At 41.8% G+C, this 27,177-nt stretch overlaps 2 protein-coding genes across 3 annotated transcripts; one reads left to right on the top strand and one right to left on the bottom strand.

Annotated features, from left to right (window-relative positions):
* Positions 1 to 375: 375 nt before the first annotated feature.
* Positions 376 to 18,791, bottom strand: pdcd6ip (programmed cell death 6 interacting protein). 2 transcript variants are annotated; one of them, XM_085261949.1, is made up of 18 exons: positions 18,484 to 18,791; positions 16,136 to 16,190; positions 15,979 to 16,048; positions 14,675 to 14,802; positions 13,613 to 13,766; positions 12,594 to 12,694; positions 10,509 to 10,640; positions 9,544 to 9,766; positions 9,232 to 9,355; positions 7,409 to 7,586; positions 3,820 to 3,931; positions 3,446 to 3,615; positions 2,835 to 3,083; positions 2,510 to 2,644; positions 2,285 to 2,379; positions 2,047 to 2,182; positions 1,767 to 1,957; positions 376 to 1,394 (listed from the first exon to the last, which is right to left on the bottom strand). In XM_085261949.1, the coding sequence occupies exons 1-18, from the start codon at positions 18,687 to 18,689 to the stop codon at positions 1,208 to 1,210; spliced, it is 2,646 nt and encodes an 881-aa protein (XP_085118075.1). In that variant the 5' UTR covers positions 18,690 to 18,791; the 3' UTR covers positions 376 to 1,207. The 2 variants fall into 2 exon arrangements, with proteins under 2 accessions (XP_085118075.1, XP_085118076.1); XM_085261950.1 differs by having other exon boundaries at positions 10,509 to 10,625.
* A 3,631-nt stretch (positions 18,792 to 22,422) lies between these two features.
* On the top strand, positions 22,423 to 24,757 carry LOC146549380 (uncharacterized). Its single transcript, XM_085262228.1, has 5 exons — positions 22,423 to 23,359; positions 23,916 to 23,977; positions 24,054 to 24,116; positions 24,201 to 24,260; positions 24,343 to 24,757. The coding sequence occupies exons 1-5, from the start codon at positions 23,167 to 23,169 to the stop codon at positions 24,568 to 24,570; spliced, it is 606 nt and encodes a 201-aa protein (XP_085118354.1). The 5' UTR covers positions 22,423 to 23,166; the 3' UTR covers positions 24,571 to 24,757.
* The last annotated feature ends 2,420 nt before the right edge of the window (positions 24,758 to 27,177 follow it).

The raw sequence follows: 27,177 nt of genomic DNA, 5'->3' as shown, positions 1-27,177 counted from the left end.
GCGTCTCCTGACACTGAATAAATATCTCGGGATGAAATCTGTCTATGGAGAAATCACCTGCGGGGAAATATGATTGGATGAGATCACGACCTCACTGGAACGTAATTTGCATGTCATCTAAATGGGATCTGCCCCCAGTGCTCGGGGGTCAAAAAGCATCCGATTAGTTGGATGGGACAAGTCAATCTCTGATTGGCTGACAGAAACAACAACGGCAGGTAGTGCTGCTTCACACCCCCTCCTCCCCCTCCCCTGTGAACTGCAGGACTGCCCTCTTCTGGCTGCTTTACAAACCTCCACAGTTTAAGGAGAGGAAAAAATAAATAAATCAATAAATAAAAGACATCTGAAACACATAAAGACAAACAAATGGCGTCTAGTTGCTGTTGTTTTTAATCTCAAAGGTGATGGATAAAAACAAAAACACAAAGAGCAGGAGTGGCGCACACAGAGTGTCTCGGTTAATCACATACAGAGTCTTATTTATACATATATTTATATAGCAGAGCCATTTCTCCCACTTGTACAGCCTCTTGATTGTAACACGGAAATAAACCCACATTCCCGGGGTGAGAGAGCGAGAGGAAAGAGTGAAAGAGAAACAAAAACAGTCATCTACATTAGAAAACCTACCGGCCATTCGTTTTTCTCTTGTTGTTTTTTTTATAGATTTATACATCAGAGAAGCATCAGTATTCATTACAAAAATAGTAATATAGTTAATATAGATGCGCTGGGAGATTTGATTGAGTCAATACAGATGCACAGTCTCCAGCGAGGAAATGAAGAGCCGCTCTGTGCGCCTCGATGAGTGTTGTTACAGCAGTCCACCTCAGTCAAAGAGTCAGTTTTCATCGGAAAGAGGTTAAGGGTTTAATTTAATCAACAAAACTTTTAGAAAATGAGTACATAAAAAAATAAAGAGGAGGAGGAGGTGTTAGTGCACTGATGAAAGCTGAAACAGTTTTAGGGAAAAGTGCTGCCAGGATCCAGAAAAACATGCGCTTAACAAAAAGAAAGATGAGTTACAGAAAAGTGTTAAAGGCTTTTCAGCAGCTCCACCTTCACACAGCTGCTGTCAGGAGGAGAAAAAGTGTAAGACGAGTGGAGGAGCCCATGGGATTGAAGTGTTATTGCTGGGGATGTTTGTTTGTTTTTTTTTAAATTTGGTGTTAACATGTGAGGAATACGGGGATGAAGAGGGGAGTTATTGCTGAGGGTAGTAGGGCTGTTGCTGAGGGGGTTGTTGGGGGTAGCCTGGGTAGGGCTGTCCTGCTGGAGCAGTTCCTGGGTATCCTCCCTGACCCGGAGTCTGGTAGGGCATGTAGGGCATGTTGGGCATGTTGTACTGGCCGTAAGCATAAGGATTGTAGCCCATAGGCATCTGGTAGTACCTGCAGGGAAAAGACAACAGACGAGACAAACTTCAAACATTGTATAATCAAAACACTTCAGAGTCAAAGGTTGCAGACTTCATTTAAAAGTTATAATGAAGCAAGTAACGCCCTCTTCTAGCATCAGTATACAGAGCTAGAACTGAGTTTGGGTTTAATGGCATTTGCAGCTGGTAAAATTAAAGACCATCTATAGATTTTTAATTGCTCCATGTTTACTGAGAAGATATTTCATGCACCAATGAGAATGCGAACCGGTCAACCTGCAGCAGTTTTTTTTTTGTCACTTTAAGGACCAAATGAGGTGCTCAGATCTGAGAAATCCACTGGAAAAAAAAACAAAAAACAGAGAAGACAGATTTGAAAACTGACCCAGGGTAGCCTTGGTAGGTGGGGTAAGGTGGTCCCTGGGCCTGGGGTGCCATGGGTGGTGGGTTGTTAGTGGGAGGGGCAGCAGGTTGTGAGCTGGCGGGTGTGGTGGAGGCTGCCTGAGGGATCACGCTTGGTGGAGGTGGCCTGGCTGGGGGCTGGGGCTTTGACTCGGGTTGTTGAGGCTGCACAGGCTGGAAGACGTAGAGCGAGAGAACAGAAAGATGAGCACACGACTGACAGATGTTGATAATATTCAATGCTGGGCTGAGTATCCGCTTACAAAAACGGTTCTGGGTGCAGGGGTCGGTCCAGGAGCCGGGGCGGCGGGGCCGGAGGGGGCAGCGGGAGTGCTCTGATAGGCGGGAACGTTGAAGGCTGGAGCGCTGGGCTCTCGAGCGATGCTCTGCTGCAGGTCCCTGAGAGCAAAAATCGAACATCACAAATAAAATAAAACAGAACCCAACTGCAAAAACAGTCTTCCTTCTTGGCCAGCTTGGAATGACCGTGCGGGTACGTACTTGAGGAGTTCATCGCGCTCCGTCTTACGGGCAAAAACGATGTCGCTGCATTTGTTCTGGAACTTGAGCAGGATTTCTGTCAGGTCGTTGTAGAACTGAGCGGGGAGAAACAAACAGGGACAAAAATAACTAACCCGGTTTGGGACGCACAAAAGTAGAGCACATCTGACAAAAGATATGCATCGCTGCGGCACGGCTGGTCCCGCTGTTCTGCTGAGCACGTACCTTGGTGCCCTCGCGCAGGTTGTTGCTGATCTCCATGTAGCTGTCGTGGGCCGAGGCCAGCTTCTTGAGGACCTCCTCCCTCTGGTTGGAGTCTGCGTTGGACTGCTTCAGGCTGCTGAACTCCTGGTGGGACGTCTGGAAGCAGATCGCAGGTTGAGAGGACGGTTAACCTCCGACTCCTTTTATTATGTATGCACTTTATGTCCATCTATACATTCTTTTAATCCGATACAGTTAAAGCATCATTCCCGTGAGGGAATTCTGACCCAATTTAAGCAATAAACACACATAAAACCCGCACACTTCCCACCAAAGCTGCCTGTACCTGAACTTTCCCCAGCAGCTCTTCCTGTGTGCGGAGGCTGGCCTGCACTCGCTGGTTGTAGCTGCCGTACAGCTGGTCGAGCTGGCCCAGCGACAGCTGCTCCTCATTGATTGCTCCATCCTGAGCCAGCGCCGTCAGGAAGGTGGTGGACATGTCAAAGGTCACGGACTTGATCTCTCCCTCGATAGTCTCCCTCTCTTTCTTTACCTCCTCCAGCTGAGCGAGCAGAGAGCGCAGCACGTTCACTACCTACAGGGGAAGGTAGACACATGACTTTTCCACAGTCCGACATTAACCTCTCACCCTCGTTACAGTGAGTCCAGCAGCTGGAGAGAGGTGCAGTTCTTTCAGTTCTGCTTGCTTAGTTATTTGAGCTCCCCAGTGAAACACAACACAGTATCAGCAAAAAAAAAAAAAGAAAAGAAAAGAAAAAGGGAGGCAGTGAGGGGAGGAGGTAAAGGGCCATAAGGAACACAATGTCCACCGGGGGTTTCTGTGCAGCAGGAGTCGACGTTTATGGGACACACACATAAAAAAAAAAAAAAAAAAAAAAAAAAGCACATTCCCAATATTTAAGCTCACAAACAAAGATGTAAAGATGTCAGACAGACCTCGCTGCCCTGTAGTGTCTTGGTCGGGTTGGCAGAGGGGATGGCGGCGTTGAGCTCGTTCTCTGGTTTACACAGCAGGGCGATCATGTCACAGTGGGTGTTGTAGCGGTCCCTCACCACCTGGTCGGCCTGCACTGCCTTGTCCAAGATGTTGCGGAAGTTAGCGCCCTCTGTGTAGGGAGAGGATTAGAGGGACTAAGAGAGGGCTTTTTACAGCGCATAAACTTGCACGACAAGTTTGTGTCCAATAAATTAGGAATTTCCTGTTGTTCTTTTGCAGCGCGCTCAGTGTGTAATGGCCCCAATAAATAAATTTTTTTTAAAAAGCGCCCAACACCAACAACAAATGAGAGCAACAATCTTCCTTGGCATACCGCTTCGAAGGGGCTTGTAGAGGTCTCCAGAGGGAGTTCTGCTCCAGCGCTGGCTGAACTTGGTCCTCAGCTCGTTGTCGGTCGTCTCTTCATTGTCCAGCATCTTCAGAGACTAAAGGACGAGAACACAAAGACGCTGAGAGGACAAAAACACCACCGATACACATCGATTAGCACAAAAGTGCTGTACATCTAAAATAATGAGAGGACATAACACCAGCATAAGATAACAGAGTTTAAAGACACATAAAATGAGGAAACCCGAGTAAGAAATGATACAAAAAAGTAATCAGAACCGATTCTAAAGGTGGGTTTTCAAACGGGTTTGAATATGTATCATGTTGGGGAGGTCCTGATGACACATGAGGAATCTGTTAGACTATTTGGATATTCTTATTATTGTTATTATAATGTCAGGATACGGAAAAATTGCTTATACAGCTGGTGAGATCCTGTCATTGTGGCATGTGTTTTAACAGCTTTTTTGTAAATGTGGGACCGGAGCTGGCTACAACAATTCCAAAAAGTAATCACAGCGAAATGTCACTGATAGAAATAAATTCAAAGACTATGTTCTTGTCGGGAGTTACTGAATTAGATATTTTAGATGTAGTTAACAACTGTAAGAACAAGACCTCTACTGATTGTTTTGGTATAGATATGACATTAGTTAAACGAATCATACATAGCATTGCCAGACCTCTAGCTTATATATCGTTAGCTTCATAGCATAAGTGCCTAAGTCATTGACTTAGTCAAATGACTTAGGCAATTATGCTATGAAGCTAACGATATGTAATTTATCATTTCAAACGGGGAAATGCCCAAAGAAAATGAAAATAGCTAAAGTTATACCCATATATAAAAGTGGAAACAAACACATCTTCACTAACTATCGACCAGTGTCCCTGCTCCCGCAGTTTTCTAAAATATTAGAAAAACTTTATAATAATAGACTAGGTAAATTTATTGACAAACATAAACTAATCAATGAAAGTCAGTACGGATTTAGGACAGGAAGGTCAACTTCAATGGCTATCATTGATGCAATAGAAGAGATAACCAACAGTCTGGATAGAAAAAGACATGCAGCAGGGATATTTATTGACTTGAAGCATTTGATACGATTAATCATAGCAGATTATTTAAAAAATTAGACAGATATGGTATTAGGGGAGTGGCCTTGAAATGGATCCAAAGTTATTTGACTGAGAGACAGCAGTATGTGAAGATGGGCGAGTTTGAATCGGGGTATTTGGGCATTAGCTGTGGAGTGCCACAAGGATCAGTTCTGGGACCAACTCTATTTAACCTTTATATAAACGACATATTTATTGTATCAAAGTTATTAAAATTAGTTATATTTGCTGACGACACCAATATTTTTTATTCTAACGACGACCATAGTGACCTAGTACTTAACATTAACAACGAGTTAAGGAAATTAAAAATATGGATGGATGTTAACAAATTATCTATAAATTTGAGTAAAACCAAGGTAATGTTCTTTGGGAATTACAATGTAAATGAAGATACTGTGATAAAAATAGATGGTGTAGTCATAGACGTAGTATCAGAAATAAAATTCTTGGGAGTAATGATTGATAGCAAATTATGCTGGAAATCACACATCAGACATATACAAAATAAAGTGTCCAAAAGTATCTCAATCATAAATAGAGCCAAGTTCTTCTTAAACTGCCATGCAATGTTTTTGTTATACTGTGTACTAGTCCTACCATACTTGACTTATTGTGTAGAGGTGTGGGGCAATAATTACAAAAGTTCTCTGCATCACCTGGCTATACTACAAAAATGTGCTATAAGAATAATGTATTCTTTGGGTTTAATGGTAGGATAAAGGTAGGATATTATAGTCACACTAATATTTTGTTTTTGCAGTCAAAACTATTAAAATTGATTGATTTAGTTGAATTCTCGACTGCTCAACTCCTATATAAGGCAAATAAGGGTATACTGCCAGAAAATATCCAAAAGCTCTTTACACATAAAGAAGGAGGTTACAATTTGAGGGGATGTAGTAACTTTAAAAGGCAGATAGTTAGAACTACCAGGAAAAGTTTGTGTGTGTCTGTGTGTGGAGTGAAACTTTGGAACAGAATGGATGTAGAGCTCAAGCAATGTCCAAATATTCATCTGTTTAAATCGAGGTACAAAAAATGTATATTGTCAAGGTACAAAGAGGAATCGAGTGTGTGATTGTTTATCGATGATAGTAAATAATAATATATTCTTTGTATTATTTCTTTCTTTTTTCTTTGTTTATATATAGAATGTTAACAACAAATACTTATATAAACAATTATTTTGTAGAGTTGAAATGGACACTGTTGATTATTGTCTTACGCTGTTGTTATTACTGTTATCTCCATTATTAGGAAACAGTAGACCAGAATTAATTCTTAAAAGTAAAATTGATGAAGTTACAACTATACAATGGAAGCAAACTTCATTGATATTTTCATAGCTAAAATATAAATAATATACGGAGAGGATGTAATGACCATGATGGTGATGACTGTGATATTCAGCGGTGGTAACAAAGACTGTATTATTGATGCTAAATATTTACACTACTGTATGTCGTAATTATGACAATGCGATAATTTTATAACCGTAATTGTATGTCACAAATATTTAAATGTACTGCGCAACTACAAAATTTAAAACTCAGATAAGATTGTAGGGGTGGGAGTTAAAAAGCTTGTCTTCATCCCACTCCTTTTCGAGCTAAACTTGTTTTTTCTTTTTTTGTGTAATTGTACATTACAATAACTTTATTATTTGGTTGCTCGAATAAAAGACATTCATTCATTCATTCATGTGTTTTCAGAAACTGCCACACTTGAGACACACGAAGCAGCGATTATTACATCAGTGATTATAAACTTTGCTCGTCCATATTTGTTTGCCTCGTGTACTTTTTAATGATCACTCAACATGCATGTTAAATAAAAAAACTGAAACTGCAGTTTAATTAAAAATAAAAACTCAATATATAAAAAGTTAAAATCTCAAATAATAGTCATTTTTTGGCGAGCTCAATTGTATTTTCGTCTTTTTTTTTTTTTTTTTACCTCCTTTTAGTCTCATTAATGACTACTTTTTAGGAAAATTAGGGCATTTCAGTTTGGACTTTTCAACTCTGCCAACAAACTTGGAGGCAGATTGTGCTTTATGTTTTCCCTCCCATCTGTTTATTTGTTTGTCAGCATGATGTTTAAAAAATGGGTTGGCTGAAGCCGGTGGACAGACAGTCCTTGGCCCAACGATCAGTGGATTAGATTCCTGTGATGATGCGGATCTGGGATTTCCGCCACTAGGAACGATTAAGAGTTTTTTTTAGCATTAATACGCTCTTCTGGTAATAATGGTGGTAGTAAACTCCAACATTCGCGGCGTCCAAGCCAGGATTCATATGCTACGTTTTGAAGAAAGCAAAGCCATATGACGAACAAGCTGTTTGCAGCCTGTTGTTCTAAAAGCGGCTTCTTCGCTTTGTTAAACAGATTTTGGGGTCGCTGCGAGCAGGAAGGTCAGAGGGCACGTGTCTGCTCGCGTCACCGACCTCATCCAGGATCTCTCTGTTGCGGGTCAACAGCTCGGGCAGGTCTTTGATGAGCTGCTCGATGCTCTGCAGTCCTCCGTGCTGCACGACGTTCCTGGCCTTCTCAGCAATGGATTGTGGGATGGAGTCTCCTGACAGATCCTCCAGAGCAGCTGGCAGGTTTAGAGACGCCAACACCCTGATGGAGAAACGCATCATCTGTCAGTTATTACGGCTGCTTGAACATTAATTTGTAGTTCGTCAGCACGGAGCTCATTAAAAACAGCTTTTACAAAGTTTACTTGACGAAAACGAGTTAAAGTAAATATTTTCATTTTACTGCTTTAATTGAATGACAATGCACTCATGTTGACGTCGTTGGCTCAAATTTCTAATAAAGATCTTCAAACGATGTGCTGAGAGCGCCGCACTGACGACACGAGTGCTTTTATCGACACGTTAATGGTACCTGATGCTCCCTCATGTTATGAATTATTAAATTTATTTACAGAAGCACTTACTGACATGTTAACAGGAAGACACAGAGTGGTTTACACAAACAGCAACTCATATGAGAGTTTCCACATAAACTCAGATGGTGAAGTCGTTCTTTTTACGTTACACAGAGCAGGACATCTTCCAAGAAATACTCCTGCATCAGAACACATGGTCACCACTGCTCTCACACGGGCCTGATGTGATGTCATGCAAACTTTGAGAGACATGACAGGCAGAATCCCGAATAGAAATCTTTGAATCTTCACCATCTTTAACACACGAGCCAATCGTGTCGTCACACTCTCATTCATAGTAGTTTGTAGGCTGCCTTCTTTCAGCTGCTCCCTTTAGTTGTCGTCCCCATCTCACCCATTCCCAGCATCCTCCTCTGTTCTCCTTCACTACATCCATGAACCTTCTCTGTGGTCTTCCTCTTCTCCTTCTGCCTGACTTTGTCTCCAGATCTTGCTCACTCTCAGCATCTCCAGCTCCGCCTCCTGTCTTTTTGTTAGCACCACCGTATCTAAGCCGTACATTGTGTACTATCCTAGATGTTTCCTTTTGCTGTGTGTAGTAAAGATGTAGGTAAGTGTACTTTTTACACACCCATAACATGAATTAGGATTTCTTATGGTGCTCTGGTGGATAGGGGAAAGGCAAGTATGGTGGTGTTGCCTCACAGCAAGAAGATCCAGGGTCCTCTCGCCCTACGGTAGCTGATATAAGCTCCAGCAACCCTGACCTGGATAAGCGGAAGAAACTGAATGGTTGGCTCTGATTGGAGAAGCCACGTTGATTACGTTGCAGAAGCCATAATGGATGTGTTTTTTCTTTTTTTGTTTGTTTTGTGTGCGCAGTAAAAGTTACTTATGGGGAAAAAAGACCAGCTTCACCCGTGAGTCTATATATGCAGTTTTCAATGAAAACCAGAACATCAACATAATAGCTCATTCGGCTCATCCTGTGATCCATCACAGTTCACAGGTTCTTGTATTAAAGTCAGAAAGAAAGTGCACAAACTAATAAGAATTCAAATCCGCTGAGCAGTCACCGAGGCTCACAGTCAGTCATATCTAGGACAAACTCAATCTCATTCACTCAAATCTCACCAATACTCCAGGAGGAGCAGCAACTCTCATATTTCATTTAGATGGAGGCTTTAAAATTACTGCCACAATCATTGCCCCAAAGTGATGAGGCTTTCTTTAATATCATAAACCTTGTTTGCAGTAGCAAACTGGCTGATAATTCAGGTTCTCGCATAAAGCCCCACATATGATGGCGGAGAATCGCTCAGAGCTGGAGCTCATGTGAGCATATAGCTTTACAGACACAGCACAGCATACCCGTTGCAGAGATTAGTCGCCTCCCTCATGGTTCCCACCAGTCTGTTAACAGTCTCGGCCTTCCTCTGGCTGTAAATGCTCATGGACTGCTGCACGGCCATGGGAACCATCTTCTCAAACAAGTCTGAAGTGAAAAGATCGAGACAGGCAAATGGTTTTAAACAAAAAAAATAAATCAGTTTTCAGATCAGCTGAGCATCATTCTCAGCACAGTTTCTTTTAGATTTTTTATCATTTTCACTTTTATCTTTTTATTAACTTTCATCAGATTATTTCATCATGTCAGTATGGAGGTGTGTCCGCGGTTCGTACCTGAAAATTTCTGACTGAGTGGGGGTGTGATGGCGGCTGGTTTGACCAGCGCTGCTTTGCCGATTTGCTCGAGGTCTTTGACTTCAGGCACCCGGTCGTGGTAGATAAAGTCGTTGTCTTTCTTAGCTGCTGTGAGGGATCGGTTGATCTTGTCTGTCAGATCCTTAACGCTCACGTACTCGTCGTAACGAGACGCCACAGTCTTAACCAGCTCTGCTGCGTGCTGGATTGATCAAATAAGGGAGGAAAAGTTGTGGAGAAGCATTTAAAAAAAACAACAACAAATATATATATAGGGATGGGTACCGGTGTCCGGTGCCATTTGACATAAACGGTAGTAACCAGACCGAAAAGCAGCGCACATTTCGGTGCTTTATTTCGGTGCTTTTTTTCCCTGAGCTGTGATACACTTCTAGCCAATCATTTTACGTTTCCGAGGATAGTAGGCGGGGCCAGGTACGTACGTTCTTTTATGCAGAGCTACAGATTAAAAATGCCCAAGGAGGACCAGTCAAAGTCTGGCTGTACTTCACAGCAAAAGATGCAAACTCAGCAGCAACAAGTGCTTTAAGCTGATACTGTGATACTGTCAAAGGAGGTAACAGGTAACACCTGGCGACGCATAGCATTTTTTTCAAAAGCCCAGAAATGCGCCGTATTTGATAGCTTGCTGCGAGACCTCACACCGTGCACATCTACTGCGGGTGGGTTGCCTGTTATCGGACCCGGAGCAATATCCCCCAAAAACCCGAAGAGAGTCCTGGCCCCTAGCCCTGCCAGTGTAGCAGAAATGATGACGGATGATGATGCAGCAGCAGCCGTTCTTCTCTGCGTGAGTAGCTTAATGTTGTTCGTGTGTAATATATATACATACACACATATACATACACACACATATATACACACAATATTATTATATTTTTTGTTTTTCTAAAGGGCTGTAAAGCGAGGGGAAACCTGTGTACCTGCAGACGAGCAATCTCCTCCCCGAACCTCTTCTTCTGCTTGGCCAGGACACTCTGATGCAGCTCGGCATTGGCTTGCATGATGCAGTGCTTAGCTGCAAGCACCGGAAGCACTTCCTGAAAATAAAAATACTGACGAGGGAGCGGCAACCACAGAGCAACACGCAGGCATGCAGACATATATAAAAACACACGCACATACACGCACAGTGGCAACGCAAACCATAAGATGGCAGGCGCACATCAGCGAGGTAAAAAATAAATAAATAAATAAAATAAAAAAATCAAATTAAATAAATACAAAAATAAATTAAAAAAAAAAAAAAAAAATCACAGAAGCCAGTGACAGACAGGGGTGACAGAGAGGCGTGCAAACACAACACAAGCGCGCACGCACAGACACGACCAGGGCAAACGCCAGCACCACGGCGAGGGATGCAGAAAGAAAGGAAGACAACGAGAGAGAGAAACAGAACAGGCCATGAGTGTTTTAACCTTCCAGAAAAAGCTGCTTCATCAAACATCCCAAAACCAGGTGTGTGTGTGTAGTGTAGAATGGGTCCACTGTCAAGCTTTTTAAAATGTTTTTTTATTATTACCTGGCAAGTTTTCATACTTTTAGCAATACAGCTCCTACTACTAATATATACAGAGGCAACTGAGGGAAAGAGTTAAGTCAACTTCCTCCTGATTGGCTGCCCCTTGCAAACAGAAGCTTTTATCAGCAGGCGAGTGGGACAGCTGTGCTCACATATTAAGCATGACTGAGCTGTCTGAATCCTGAATCATGTCCTCATTTTTCAAATCTCTGGCCATGTTTAATATGAGTGTTACGGCTCAGCGGGGTCTGGAGTGATTTTCGTCCAGTAGGTGTTTTCTCCTGTCGCGTACTTTAGGTACTGACCTTGGCAGCTGGCCACAGTCAGCAATTAGGACAGGTAGGTCAGGGAGGGGAGCGCAGTTGTCCTTGCAGTGCAGTGACTTTGTGTTTTAGCTCAGAGGGAGAGGAGGGTTTAACTTACTCTGTTTTGTTATGTTCCTTCTTTTGATGGTGATCATGACTCGTCTGTCTCTTAGTTTAATTAATAATTATTATTTTTAAAAATCTTTATTCTGCTCCTTTTTTCCCCCAACCCAGAAACTTTACGTCCCCATATCCTCTGGACTTTTAGGTGAACGTAGCTATGAGGACAAACTGCTGTAACAGCATATATGAAGCTACTTTCTCGTCACACTTTATTTCCTCGTCACAAGAGCGAGGCATAATTAGTGACTTTTAAATAGTCCCAGATTTGTCCTATCAGAGACATCTAAAGATTTTTATTTATCAACAATAAAATATGGAGAAATAAAATCTCAGTAGAAGCTGAAAGCAAGTCTCGTTTTATACAATTAACTAACAAAATATTAACAGATTATGTTTTTTGTTGGCTGACAAATTGATTGATAAATCCTTTCAGCTTTAAGGTATGCAGATGGAGAATTTTGCGTTTTTATTGTAAGAAAAAATATTTTTCAATGAGCTATAATTTATATTTGTACAGTTTATATCAAACATCATCATTTCTAACACGTCACAGCTGTTACATTTAGACATGTGGAAATTCCCACATTTAAATACTTCAGTTATAACTTATAACAGCTGCCCTTTTCTCTGTTTCGATCTGCTTAACTCCAAAATATTAAACGTGCAGCGTGGACCTCTGTTAATGTGTGTGTGTCTATGTGTGGTTGCATCATTTAAATTGTTAGTAACTACTTTAAGATGTCTTTGATTAAACGGAGAGAAACCAATCAGAAAGAACAAAGGTCAATATGTAGTTGAGTATTAATCAACCAGTCACAGTGAAAACAGGATGGAAACAGAAAAATGACAACAGAAAGGGTGTGAATGGGACAGTCCCACAACCCGAGTATATTTCCCACATAAACACAAAACAATACACACAACCAGACACACTCTAAAGCATTAAGAGTCCACGCTCTGCATGTCTGCACCCCGCCGAGCACATGGCTGACCGTGGATGTGTGGCTTTCCATCTCGTGGTTAATGTGTAACTTTGTGTGTGTGTGTTCTTCATATACCTTGGGGAGGTTGTCCTTATACTGACACTGCTTGAAGGCATCTCCGTAGAAGTCTGCCGCCTGATTGGCCAGCTTAGCGATGACAGCGTCTTTCATCTTATCTACATGGTGAACAAGAGCCTTTTAAAAGGATGCACCAGGCAAAGACAAACACGTGAAAAGACTCCAGATAACAAGCTGCTTTACTCAAAATCACACATTAACCCTCGACCACTAACGCCGGTAGTCTGACAGTCCCAGGAAAGGATGGACCAAAGAACCAATTCCCACTTCCATTATTTATTTATTTTTAAGATTTGTTTTTTAATTATCACCAAATTCTTCACCAATTTTAGAAACTTGGAGTGTGCTTGTGATGCTTTTTTCCATTTTATGAGATTTACTTTAACATAATTTGATGGGAAGTATTTTTTCTCGGTATATCCAGTAAAACAGACCCAACGTTATTGATGATGATGCTGGTTGGTTGCTTTGGTCAAACTCTAAAGTGGTTCTCTGAGTGGTTTTCAGAGCTGACTGCTTCCACTACATTAAAACATCACAGCAATACATGTTAGAAAAGTAATCTACAACAAAATTACACAACTTCTCAGCAGATGAGTTTTTGTTTTTTTATATAAGAACCTATTTTATAATGTAATCTTTAAAACTCCAACACACAAACTGTGCAGACAGAATGGGGACAGAAGCTGAGAGTAACTGGGACCTAAACTGCTCCCATCAGCACTGGAAATTAATCTTGAGACCAAAAAAAAACAAAAAACTGCTTAAGTGGGTAATTAAAGATGATATATAATTAATTAAAGTACAATACTTCATTTTATTTGTAACATAAGCTTCTGTGAAAATGTTAACTTGCAAGATGGCCCACAGAGTAAAACTCTTAAGCAGTAGTAGAAGTGTCATGCACTTTTTTAAAGTATTCAAAGGGGCTTAAAATAGAGTCTGTGTTTTAAATAAATGATCATCAAAATGCACTGAAAGGCTTAGTCATGTCTTCAGGGTCAGGGCTTTGGTACCTGAAGTGGCTTTAAGAAAGAAGACCTCCTGGGCCTGGGCCAGCATGATGAGGCTCAGGGTGCCTACAGTCTCAGGGGAGATGTCCATGGTGGGCTCCCTGTTCAGAGCAGACAGCACTGTGTCCTTGATGTGGCCAAACGCCCCGCTGGCCAGCTAAAGGAAGACACCAAGAGGAAAAAAATGAATCCAATCCAAAACTAAAAGAAGATTTTTCCCCAAAAACAGAGCTAACTGTGGCTTTCAGCCAGCTTCCTGGGCCTCAAATGCAGCACCATCAGGTCACATGTTTGATAAGAGCGTCACATGTTAGAAAAGAAATAAAAATACAAATTTGTAAGTCCCGCCTGTTTCTGTCACACTCTGGTCTCGAGCTTGGAGTGAAACATGTCAGATTTGCATTTTGTTTGTTTGTCTGGTTAAACACCCTGCAGGCCTACTCTTTCTGAAGCTTTTCATCCTTCTGGGGAAGCAGATCAATGCGAATATTTATTATCATCAGTGGAAAAGTCAGACTGATGCATTTCACTTCAATTCCTCGAAACCTTAGAAAGATGAGGCTAAACTTCATGAAGTTCATCCTGATAAATTTCTGACAAAGAGGACAAAAATAGACGTACAGCAGAGTAAACCCAAAACAGCTGTAACAGGATGGATCATAAAGGTGCTACAAAGAGCTTTGAACATTTCCTGGCTTCAAACACACAGGCAACCGAAACAGAGGAGAGAAACACTCGGTGCATCTACTCTCTGGAGAACATTTGCACAAACATTTGAATCCTGGAAATTTTACCCCTTATCTAAATTTCAGAAACAAGAAGAATCGACTCAGTTAAAACAAACAAACGAACGAAAAACAACACAAAAACAAACACAAAAATTGAATATTTCTCCATATTTTTGTAAAAGACAGCTTGAGTGAACTGTTTTATGAGAGACAAAGGTATAAATGATCTTTTTTTTTGGTGGGCTCCGGGTTTAGGTTTTGTTTAAGGAGAACTAAATATCATCTAAGTTTTAACAGTGATAGTATACTGTATGTTACTGTGTGGTAGTACACCCACCTGATAGTATTTGGCAGAGGTCTTCAGTCCCTCGTCATTATCCAGATTCTGCTCTGAGGCGATCTGACTGGCCAGAGCTGCCACGTTGAACAACACACACGTCTTCTCATAGCCCAAACTGGCCAGAGCTGCAACACAAAGGCACAAGAAGGGCTCACTCTCAGTTCCACAACATAGTTGAGATTTTCCACTAACCAAATGTGACGCAGCATACAAAAACACGGCCACAATTTTCCTTTATTACTATGTAAAATGTTACTTTTCCTAAAATTTCAAAAGTTCTAGATCAACATGCTTTTATTTGATTGATTTCTATAAATTTTTATTTCCAACATGTCAAACCGTGTTTGTTCTTTGAATTATTGTGGTTTAGTCACAGTGCAAATAGATAAATAGTCATTTACAGTAAGTTTGTAAATTATTAAACTTCTGATAAAAAAACACTGCTACACTTATAACAAACTGTTGATTGATCACAGTCACATGACGTTATCGCCACAAGCTTTAAGTGGCCAGTATCACAAAGAGGGAAAATCTCATTGGTCAGGTCGCACCCCTAGGTGTGTGTAGCTGCACTGAGCTGGGGATTTCCCATCCCAGCTGAGAGGTTTGCTCATTACATAGTTCTGAGAGATATTTAGAGACAGCGAAGTTGAGATAACAAGCACTGACAATATTGGAAAGTCCAGATTTTTGTGACTATGTCACTGCTTTTGTTTTTGTCAGGATTCTCTGTCTCTTCTTGCGCTGCATGGGTGAGAAAACTCACAGAGAGGACAAAGTGACATCAGTTTTTTCCCCACTGAATATTGTTTCAGGTTGTTGAAACAGCTGTTTGCATGGATTTACACAAACATCATTCCTTCAAATTAACAGAAACAGAAACAATCCAATGGTTGAGAACTCCAGCTGATCAATATGACGTATGAGTAACTGTGTGTGCATGTGATTTCCCCTTGCTCTGTTACACAAGAAACACATGTCAGCACCACATACTTCTTTATGAAATCTTTCTAACTCCATATGACATCTTGTTGGGCCTGTTTCGTATGTGCATTGAATTAAAAAGAATTGTTTCTCACTGGGTGTGTTTCATGACTGTGTATGTGAAAGAAAGATGAAAACACAAAGAGACAGGAGGAATAAAAGACAGAACAACAACTACGTACCTCAGGGGCAGAGTTTTAAATTTACAGGAATTAATGTGATATCATTTCCTCCTTTTACAGCCAACTGTTATACACACAATGACATGCACGTGTTCTTACGGAGGTAAAAATACGTGTTAAAAAAGCCAAACTTACCGAGCTTGACGGAGCCACCAAATAGCGATCCTTTATCAAAGGCATCCTTCCATGTGAAGGTTAAGCAGAGCTGCAGAAACAGGAAGAGGCTTTGTGTTTAAGTGCTTTGGCTCTGTAACTAACACACGGTCATGCGTGCTGCAGCTCAATCATTTACCTGGTTTTCAGAAAAGGGGAACTTGGGCTCGACGGCACACAGCTGATCATAATATCTGCAGAGAGTGATGAAACACCACAGATTGAAACTTTGATTTTGTTTATATCTAAATCCAGAAATAACATTTCTCTAAAAAGTACTCAAAGGGACTTCAATTCATGGCAAGTTAGGAAAAAAGTAATGAAGAGACTTTGAAACATAATTGAAATGAACCAGCTGTATAGAGGTAGAGAATGTTATGACATCTGTGGTGTGAGGAAGCTCAGCCATTTCAGAGTCATCTGACAATGACTCAGGAAACAACAACACACACACGCACATACACACACACCTCGGCTCTTTGTCCTATCAGTATCAGCGCCTGTGATATGTGAGCAGTCTATTCTGAGGTATGACATCAGGGAATCCCTTTTACCGATCCTTCAACATTTCTCTCCTGAACTCAAAACACATCAGTAAACACACACTGGCGTTTAAAACAGAACAAACTGCATACAAAGTTTGTATCCTATTCTCTCTCTCCCTCTGTCTCTCACTCACACACGCACACACCTGAGCAGTGGAAAGGTGAGCCGAGGCGTGCCACCTGGTTAGCTTGAGAGAGAAAGAAAGGTTCCTACGCAAACAATGGTCACCATAGTGACACAATGCTAACATTCAGTGATGGCGGCTTAATCAGTTTCAGCATGCTTCTGATCGGTCCTGAGCAGACTGCTACTAAACCACAGGTCCCACATCACACACAAAAGTCTGTAAGTTAGTTTAACCAACAGATTATTATATTAATCTTTTTCAGACAGAATTATTTTTAAATTGGTTTCTATCAATATTTCCCTCAGAAAACCCAAGAAAACAAAAGAGCATAAACTAGCGCTCACACAGTAAGGAAATTTGTTCACGTTTTTAGAGAGACAGGACAGAAAAAAATACCTGGGCTGACTTTTGATCAATTATTTCCAGTCAGTTATTTAAAATCAAAATCTTAAAATAAACAAACAAAACTTCAATATACCTACCTACACAACAACAAAAGGTTGGGATCACAAATTTGCATACCTGGACACTTACTAAGGTAATATGAGAGGACTCTATGCATTAAATAAATCACGAGTCATATTAAAAAGGACAAAGTCCGTACCTGTATGTCACCCAGGAATAAGAAACAGGCCTGTTCAAGATATATTCATTGCAGAAGAAAGGCTACACTGAAACTAACCCACTAATATACTTTTGTGCCCTTATTTTGGAAGTTAACTTTAATCTCAGCGGTCATAAGAACACATAGGCTGCAGGTATATAATAACCCATCAAGTTTAAGAAAAGTCACAAATATTAAGCTGATTTTGTCCCCCAAATTGAAGTTTATAAACACATTTATCCCTCTCCCTGGAAAATACAATCTCCCTCTCCCCCCTCCCTCACCACAGCCTGGGGTTCAGGATCATTTGAGTGCCACATCTCTCTCATCCCTCATTAGTGCCATGCCTCATTTATAAGTACCGGTAAGTGTAGTTACACGGGAGGAAAGGCACCAGTTAACAACATAGAGGTGACAAGGACACAGAGGGACTTTGTTTCACAAAAATATATCACATCTATCCTACCAACTTCCTCTATGCAAAGCACTTAACACAGTGACACCATTTATGCTCAGCTTTATGGAGCTCTCAGTGACATCAGCAACTTCTGGCTGACAGGAAAAGGCACGGTCTGGACTCTCTCCCTTTTGTTTTTGCATCTGTAGATGAGCAGACACATACTGAGGCTTTTCTCACCAACACTGCCTCTGTGCTGACAAACGCGTCAAAACTGCCAGTTAGACGTGATTAAGCTGCATTTTGCTATTGCTAACACTCACACCGAAGGCTTCCTTCTCTAGGCATTTGCGACAGGTGTCTGTGTTTTAAGTATAAGTTTGTTTCTTACAACTCAGGTTCTTTTCTCACATTCAGAAAGTTCAAATTCAGTGTTTAAGCTAAATCTAGACAAGGTATAGTTTTCTTTAAGCCACTTTAGCGTAAAGGCCATAGCTATAAGTGTGAACCAGGTCGGCTTTCCATGCCCAATTTACCCTCACAAGCAACTGACAGTTCGGTTAAACCAGCCAGCACATCCCGCCTGTATTCCCCCCGCAGGGAAACTTGGCAGGAGTAACAAATGACTCAGTTATTTCCCTGAGAGCGTCCTCCTAGCATTTTAGCTCGGTGCTAGCAGCTCAAAGCTAACCCCGCTGGGTGCGGCGATGGCCGAGCTAAATCAGCGCCACAGGTGAGACAGCCGTTCGAACAGTTGGCGTTAGTTACATAGCAGGCGGTTCACGTGTTATGAAACAGTGTTTTGTTTTTTACCTGAGTAAAATCTCCAGGGAGCTCTCGTGTTTGTCTAGCGGCCTTCCCAGCGCGCTCTTGCGGAGCTTGTTGAGCTCCTCCACGGCGCGGAGATACTCTCCCTGATCCTCGCTCGCCGGGTAAGTAGACGTTACGAATTTCGACAGCGGTTTCACCAGATCCACTTCGGACGATTTTTTCAACGGGACTGAAATAAACGTCGCCATTTCGGCCCGTGAAAGCGCTTTATTAACTCAGAAAAAACAGATGGGAACAGCGAGCCAGGGACACAAACAAGAACGATCACTTCCTGGATTGTGACAAGCGACGTCAATTACGTAATGGGAAGCGCCGAGGCGCAGCGCGCAGACTCAGTGCCGCTTTACTGAGAAATGAGCAAATGGAAAGAGAAGGAGCTTTGATCTTCCTATTTTCCGTGATTGAACTCCGCCAAAACCTGGAGTTTAATCTGCTGTAAATTGCTGACCTATATACTGCCAAATATATCTGAAATTGAAAGCTATCACGTCACTGTCACGAGGTAGAAACTGCAATCAGTGTTTTGTTTATGTTTTTGCCAGTTTCCCTTATATGTATCTTTATATATACAGATATTATAAAATGTTATTTGGCAAAAAGAAAAAAATTCAAACGAGATCTGGCCAAGAAAACAACAGAAACTGAAACAATTATAACATAACAGTTCTAAAAAATATATCATAAGCGGCCAAAGAGCATTAGATTCATTACAATGTGGAACACAGAGTATGTACAATGAAGCAGTCATAAGAATATTTACAAAACAGGTCATTTCTTTATTTTATATATTCCTCCACTGCAAATCCAAATACAGCTTATTTAGCAAAATAAGCAATGATATTCGAAATTTAACAAATAGTATACAAACAGCTGGTTGTTCAGTTTGCCTTGCACAAGGAAGCTGAACAACACCAAAGGACCTAGAAGACCACTGAAGAATTCAAAAGTGGATGATGGCAGAATACTTTCTTTGGTTAAGATAAACAACTTCACAGCATCTGTGTCAAGAGCGACGTACCATTATCAGAAAAAAGCTTCTGAATGTGAAAACAGAGGTGTTTACAACTGATCTCAGCACAGCTATAGTCAGAGGCAGAATACCTGGAGGGGTTGCTGTGCTTTGGGACAAAAAAATAGACCCTGTGATAAAGCCCATTAGACTGGATGTAGACTGGTGTATTGGTATACAATATACACAGAACAATAGTAGTTTTATCATTCTTAATATTTATACTCCCTATGAATCTTGTCAAAATGAGCAAGAATACCTCAGTAGGCTGGCTTTTATTAATGCATTTATTCAAGACAATGATACTTACAGCATATATGTTTTGGGTGATTTTAATGCTGATCTCACAGACAGCAGTTCTCAGTTTGCTGACCACTTAACTCATTTTTGTCAAGTTAATAATCTTATCTTGTCTACCAAAGTGTTACTGTCTGCAGATAGCTATACATACATAAGTGAAGCCTGGCATAGTACATCATGGCTGGACCACTGTATCTGTACAGCTGATGGACATGCAGCTTTAGCAAACATGACTATTAGGTATGAGGTAACTGTGTCAGATCATATACCTTTTGGTTTTACTGTGAATGTGGAACAAATGCCAGCAACAACTGGAAACAATATTGCTAATATTGCTACCAGTGTAAAATTAGACTGGTCAGCTTGTAGTGAAGATGATTTCTTAGCTTATCATAGTAATACCGATATACATCTGAACAACATTTCTTTGCCGAAAGAAGCTATTTTGTGCAAGGATGTCAACTGTAAGAATGCTGTGCATAAACATTTACTCTGCTCCATGTATGATGATATAGTGACTGCTCTGCATGAAAGTGGTACACTGCTTGATAAACAATATAAGCATAAGAAACCTAACATCAGACCTGGCTGGAAAGAACATGTATCCATGTACCATGATGAAGCTCGCATAGCTTATAAATGTTGGGCCATGGCTGGAAGACCTAAACAAGGCCCAGAATTTGAACAGAAAAAATGTGCGAATGCCAGATATAAGTACGCTGTTCGCTTTATAACTAAAAATGAGCAAATGCTGAGAGCAGATTCTTTGGCCAGGAAAATGTTGTGTAATAATATGGCAGATTTTTGGAAAGAGGTGAAAGCTCTTAATAACTGTAAACCATCTCTACCATCAACTGTTGAAGGTGTTTCTGGGGCAGATAACATTGCAGCATTATGGAGACAGCATTACAGTGCGTTGTTTAACTGTATAAAAAGTGATCCATATGAGGACAATCTTGACATGAGTAATGACACAATAAGTGTAAGGACACATGAAGTATATGAAGCCATTCATAGGTTGTCTGATAATAAATCCTCTGGTTTGGATCACATCACTGCAGAACATTTAAAACATGCTAGTTTAAGGCTAGCTCCTCTTTTAGCACTCTGTTTCACTGGGTTTATGATTCATGGCATATTACCAGACTCAATGCTGTGTATTTTACTGGTACCAGTTATGAAAGACAAAGCTGCAAAAGTGAGCTGTTTGGATAATTACAGGCCGATTGCACTCGCCAGTATTTTATCTAAGGTGTTAGAAAGAATCCTGTTTGATAGAGTTAGTGTGTTCATCTCTTCTCTGGATAATCAGTTTGGCTTTAAACCAAAGCACGGCACTGACATGTGCATATATGCACTCAAGGAAATAGTCAGGTTGTATAGGGCTAAAAATTCATCTGTCCTCATGTGTTTCATTGATGCCTCTAAGGCTTTTGATCGAGTGAACCACAGAAAACTTTTTGATAAATTGAAGACACGGGGAGTTCCTCAATACATCGTGAGGATTCTCTCTTACTGGTACGCTCATCAGAACATGCAGGTTAAATGGGGAAGCAGTATTTCTGCCCCCTTTGGTGTCAGCAATGGTGTCAGACAGGGTGGGATTTTGTCTCCAATTTTATTTAATTTATATGTCGATGATTTGTCCATACAGCTGAGAGCCTGTAACACTGGGTGTGTATTAGGTGAAGCACTGATAAATCATCTTATGTATGCAGATGACCTGGTTGTTTTTAGTCCAAGCAGTGCTGGGTTACAGGATCTTCTTAATGTCTGTACTGAATATGGTGTGCAATATGACATTGAGTACAATGCTGCTAAAAGTGCTGTTTTGATATGTAGAACCAAGCAGGATAAACAGCTAAATTTCCCTTTGTTTAAACTGGCACAAAAAACTCTTGAAGTTCATAAAAAGGTGAAATACCTCGGTCACTTTATTACTGAGCAAATGAATGATGATGATGACATATACAGACAACGGTGTAAGCTCTATGTGCAGGCAAATACTATTGCACGCAAATTCAGCTTTTGTTCACTTCCAGTTAAAGTGGCTTTGTTTAAAGCGTATTGCACACCGCTATATTCTGTCCCCTTGTGGTCATCCTACAAACAATGTAGCATGCAGAAGCTGCATGTTGCATATAACGATGCGATGAGAATCCTTTGCAGGATACCTAGAAGTGGTAGTGCCAGTCAGATGTTTGTAGCTGTGGGTGTCTGGACTTTTAAAGCACTTTTAAGAAAGTTAATGTTCAGTTTTAGAGAACGACTGGATGGTTCGAGTAACAGTATAATTTTAGCACTTACAGATCCGACAGTGAGTGGTTCCCGTTACTCATCCAGTCTCAGAAAGCACTGGTTAAAGTGTTTGTGTATTTATTGATTTATTTTAAGTAATTGTGTTTTATGTATATTATGGTTTTATATTTTTACAAATGCTTTATATACTTATTTATATACATATATATATATTTAATGGTATACCTTGTGTTGTGTGTGTGGGGGGGGGGGAGTTGTGTGTGTGTGTTTCTTGTCTTGTTTTTATGGACATGTAGTCTGCCAATAAAGATTGAATTGAATTGAATTGAATTGAAGGTGTAAACCACAGGGTACAATCAAGAACAGGGCCCTGTTTCAGGAAGCCGGTTTAGAAAACTCAGAGTGAAAAACGATACGCAGGGTTGAGTAACCCCGAACTGTCCAACTCGGAATATTCGGTTTCAGAAAGGCTGATAACAAGTAGTTCAGTCAACGCGGAGTTGCTACAACCCCAAGTTAAGCACGCGCACGAGGATACATAAAGCCCCGATCAGTGGAGCACAGATTAAGCGAGTCACCATGGAGACGGAGGGAAAGAAGGCGCGGTCGACGTATTTCACAGCGCTCGAGGCGGAAATTCTGATGGCAGCATATGCCGACAGCATGCACATCATGCAGAAAAAAAGTAACACAGCCGCAGCTGCAAAGGAAAGGGAGCATGCATGGCAAAACATAGCCGACAGAGTCAATGCGTGAGTGTTAATTTAAACATTGATCTAGGGATTTCCACCCATATAACACGTTATTTTATCATATGTCATTCTATTTATTATGTTATACATTTTATTTTGGGATGTGATGTGAGCGCAGGTGCAACCCAACAGGCCCCAAACGTTCCTGGCAGCAAGTAAAAATGAAGTATAAAAACATAGTCCAAACAGGTGAGGTGTAATTGTATTATGAGCCATAGTGCTTGGTCTGTGTGTCCTATGTAAATCAATTGCAGTTAGAGGCTACAGTAATATACCACCTGTAAGCACATATTGAAATTATCTGAGTACATCACAAGTACACATTTGCCTACTCTGTATGCCCAAATGTGTGCCGTCACAGTCAACAGAAAAAAAGCGGAGGCCCGAAAAACAGGTGGGGGTCCTCCACCACCACCACCCACAGAGGCTGAGCAGTTGGCCCTCAGCCAAAACAGTGGGCGCCCTGTGGCTGAAGGCATCTCTGCGGGGACATCCTCTGTGGCAACAACCCCACAAGACACAAGTGCCTACATAAGGGGTAAATCCAAAACAATACATGGCGTGCATACATCCATTCTGCACAGTCACCTTGACCAAAATGAACTATGTCGTAGTGAAGTTACTGTCCTACTGACAGAGAATGACAGTCATCAAACAGTTAGGTGAATAAACAACACTGAGACACTTGGAAACTGTTAACGTGCTGCACGGGTGAGGGCCCAGGGAGAGACTCACACACACCGAGCTGCAGTGGTACGTCTTTATTATGAGCATAGCAGTGTCCTTTAATTTTGCATACATGCGTGTGTGTGTGTTAACCTCCCACAGGGTGAGCTCCCTGTTCCCAGAGACAGAGCGAGTAGTACATTCCGTACCTTTCCCAATAAGTGTAACATATGAACATATACCTCAATGCGACATAAAGCTCATAAAAGCGTTTCCACCCTGACACCTACTGATTTTGCCTTCCCTCAGTGTCGGTTGTCTCTGAGAGCATACTGACAATGAGGTGTATGGTGATTGGTATGTCTGGTAATTGCCATTTGCGCCCACATAAGTCATGAGTGACCTGTATGAACCCCATATTCTTCCAGTTGACGGTGATGGTGTACTGCATCTGGTGCAGCCCCCTGTTGAGCCAGACCGACATGCAGTTGTGAGTACTCGTAATACTCCACAGACTACATGTGTCAACAGTAGAACAGCAATGTTGTTAAATGTCTCCACCACAGGCACATGATGACGAAACAGTGACAGCTGCTACAGAGGAGGCCGCAACAGAGCCACACTATGAGGTATACAGTGTACAGTGGAAAATATAACAACTGACGACAATGTGGTACTATGATGACACCATGGACTTACTATGTCCCCGGCAGAGTGATGCTGGAAATGAAGAGGAAGAGGGTCCAGCCACTCCTACAACGAACCTTTCCACAGTGGGTTGTTCAGCACTGATTTACAACCAACCTAAGTAGGCATGTACTATGGATGCCAATGCTATGTCCCTTGTTGCAATAGCTCCCTGTGAAGCAGCTGTATAAGACATATCTGGCCAGGAAGATAAGAAAGTGCGACATGGAAATGGTGCACCTCCAGCTGCAGATCCAAAAGTCGAAGCTGGAGATTGTACTGCTGGAACAACAGTTAAGGGTGGGTGGAGTGATCATAGATGGACGAATCATGTCAGTGTTTGTACAACATACTAATATACGCATTTATTCTTTGTGTACAGGACATACAGGGTGACCAATAAAGGCAGTTGACCACAGTATCTGTGTATTTGTCTTGTAACATGTTGGGTTGACGGGTCACAGGAAATGGTTGTGGCATATGGTGTCTCTGACTGCTCTTCCATCCTGTACGTTCGTGGGTGGGTCAGGATGTTCATCGTGTGGATCACTGCTGTTGTCTGGTTCAGCTGGACACTGTTCACCTCTAATCGTGGCAATGTTGTGTAGGATCACACATGCCACAATGATGTCACATGCCCTTTCTGGGGTGACCCTGAGTCCACGAAGGCACTGGAACCGGGCCTTGAGCATTCCGATGGTCATTTCAACTCTGGCCCGTGTCCTGCAATGGGCCAGATTATAACGCTGCTGTGGGCCCGGTTCAGGGTCAGGGTAAGGGGTGAGCAAATAGGGTAGACATGGGTACCCCCTATCACCAAGCAGGTGGCCAGTGAACTCTCCTAGGACAGAAGAATACATGTCAGTGCAAACGTCCCTGTGGCAATTGGTCTCTGTATATTTCACAGTTACTTCGACCCACCATGTCCAAATTTGGTGCTCAGTGTACATTCCCGGAAGATTCGTGAGTCATGTACAGAGCCTGGCCACTTGGCTTCCACATTTGTGATGATGTTGGCAGCATCACATATGATCTGCCCAGTGCAGAGAACACATATTAGCATCCATTACCATGATGCCATCACTTGTTGGTGTGAAATGCTACAGGGAATTATGTACCTGTACATTGATGCTGTGGACGGACTTCCTGTTCACATAGTCTCCTTCATTTGCTGAGGGTGCAATGATTGGGATGTGGGTGCCATCTATACAGCCAATCACGCCTGGGAACCCTGGAAATTTATGTACCATTTGAGTGGTAGTTCACGTATCACCACATCATGCATTGAGTTTTGTTCATCCTGATACCTGCAATTTTGTGGAATCCCTCTTTGATGAATCTTGTGGGTCTGTGACCGGGGAACACCACAAACGAGTGCAGGAGACGTTTCAGTGCTACTGTAACATTCCTGACTGCCCGACAGACGGTAGCCTTGGAAACGTGCTCAGCGTCACCGATATTGTACAGAAAGCTCCCGTTTGCAAAGAAACGGAGTGCGGTACAAAGAATATGTAATGGACTGAGCGCATGTCCGCGATGTGTCACATGCGCAATATATGGCCTGAGGATGTTATGCAAATAACTTATTGATTGTGCTGAGACACGGTAACGTTCGCACAGGAAATCATCAGGTAATGATAAGATGTCCATACGCGCTCTAATCACTCTCTCCCGGCGGAGTGCTCTGCGGAGAATTTGGGCTTCAAGATCTACTGGCTCTTCAAGGAAGGGACACGCCATGTCTGACACTTCCTGCTGTCAGGTTTCCGACAAAGAGGCGGGGTCAGTCAGGGTTAGTTGTAGTAAACCTGCTAGGGGGCAGGTTAGCTTCACGGCGTGTGTCGTCATAGTGACTCACTGAGGCTTCAGCTGAACTCGCTTTGTGAAACCGAAAACCCAGAGTTTTCGTTAACTCAGGGTATACTTACTCAGTTTTTCCACTAAACCGGCTTCCTGAAACAGGGCCCAGGTGTGATACAGCCTCTGATAAGAGAAAACCAGAGTTTGCATGATTTTGGGTCCTAAACATCTGTTTTGGGGGCTCACAGGCAGGTGTTTTGTGCTCACAATCTGCTTGATAAACTATGAGTCAATGCAGCGCCTCATTTAATTGTCCTGCAACAAAAGGCACACCACAATTCTTTGTTGATGACCTTTAACACACTCAAAGAGATACTTTCAGTCTCCACGCCAGGTGCTTCCTGTTGATCATCTTCTTCGCGCTTATCTGTGGAACATCAGGAACACATTCTGCAAAAACTGTTGCTTATGCAGGTAGGAGCAAAATATGTCTCACCCCTAACCTTGAAAGGAGTCTATATAATGTCTGTGTCTGCAAGTGTGCATGCCTTGGCCTTACTGATGATGATGTTAGAGGTGATTTTTGACAGAAGGATATCAGCAGGGGTCAAAGGGAAGGTTTACAAGATGGTAGTGAGACCTGACGTGACGTATGGTTGGAGATGGTGACACTGATAAAGAGAGAGGAAGCTGAGCTGAAGATGTTGAGACTTTAATGTGGGAGTGAGCAGAACAGACAAGATTAGAGATGAGGACATCAGAGGGACCATCAAGTTGTTCCATCTGCGGACAAAGTCAGAGAGACAAGGGTGAAGATGGTTTGGACATGTGCAGAGGAGGGATAGTGGATTTACTGGACAAAGGATGTTAAATATGGAGCTGCCAGGCAGCAGTTAAAGAGGAAGACCACAGAGGTGGTTCATGGATGTAGTGAAGGAGGACATTGCAGAGGGTTGTTGTGACAGGATGCTGCTTTGGATAAGTTGAGACGGAGGCAGATATTCACAGTGGTCACCCCTAAAGGAAGCAGCTCAAATTTGCAAATCTATGAAGTCTAAGTTATAAATCATTGACCATCATTTTAATCTTTCTAATGCCTGAACAACAACATAATTGCCAGAATACTCAATTTAAAATAAAGGTGTTTATCAAACCTAAATAAAAATAAATAAATAAAACAAATTAACCCACTACTTTTAATTC

The sequence above is a fragment of the Mchenga conophoros genome, linkage group LG22 (assembly GCF_057382185.1).
Source record: "Mchenga conophoros isolate Kocher_MC1m ecotype Shallow Benthic linkage group LG22, M_conophoros_male_GT1.1, whole genome shotgun sequence".
Lineage (NCBI taxonomy): Eukaryota > Metazoa > Chordata > Actinopteri > Cichliformes > Cichlidae > Mchenga > Mchenga conophoros.
This window is presented reverse-complemented; position numbering and strand designations above follow the sequence as displayed.

Coding starts and splice junctions, on each gene's coding strand:
- LOC146549380 (XM_085262228.1), top strand. CDS start 23,167: ATGTGTGCCGTCACAGTCAACAGAAAAAAAGCGGAGGCCCGAAAAACA. Junction 23,360..23,915: donor CACAAGTGCCTACATAAGGG/GTAAATCCAAAA, acceptor ATATTCTTCCAG/TTGACGGTGATGGTGTACTG. Junction 24,261..24,342: donor CTACAACGAACCTTTCCACA/GTGGGTTGTTCA, acceptor TTGTTGCAATAG/CTCCCTGTGAAGCAGCTGTA.
- pdcd6ip (XM_085261949.1), bottom strand. CDS start 18,689: ATGGCGACGTTTATTTCAGTCCCGTTGAAAAAATCGTCCGAAGTGGAT. Junction 7,587..9,231: donor GCGACTAATCTCTGCAACGG/GTATGCTGTGCT, acceptor TTTCTCCATCAG/GGTGTTGGCGTCTCTAAACC. Junction 1,395..1,766: donor ACCTACCAAGGCTACCCTGG/GTCAGTTTTCAA, acceptor TTTTCCCTGCAG/GTACTACCAGATGCCTATGG.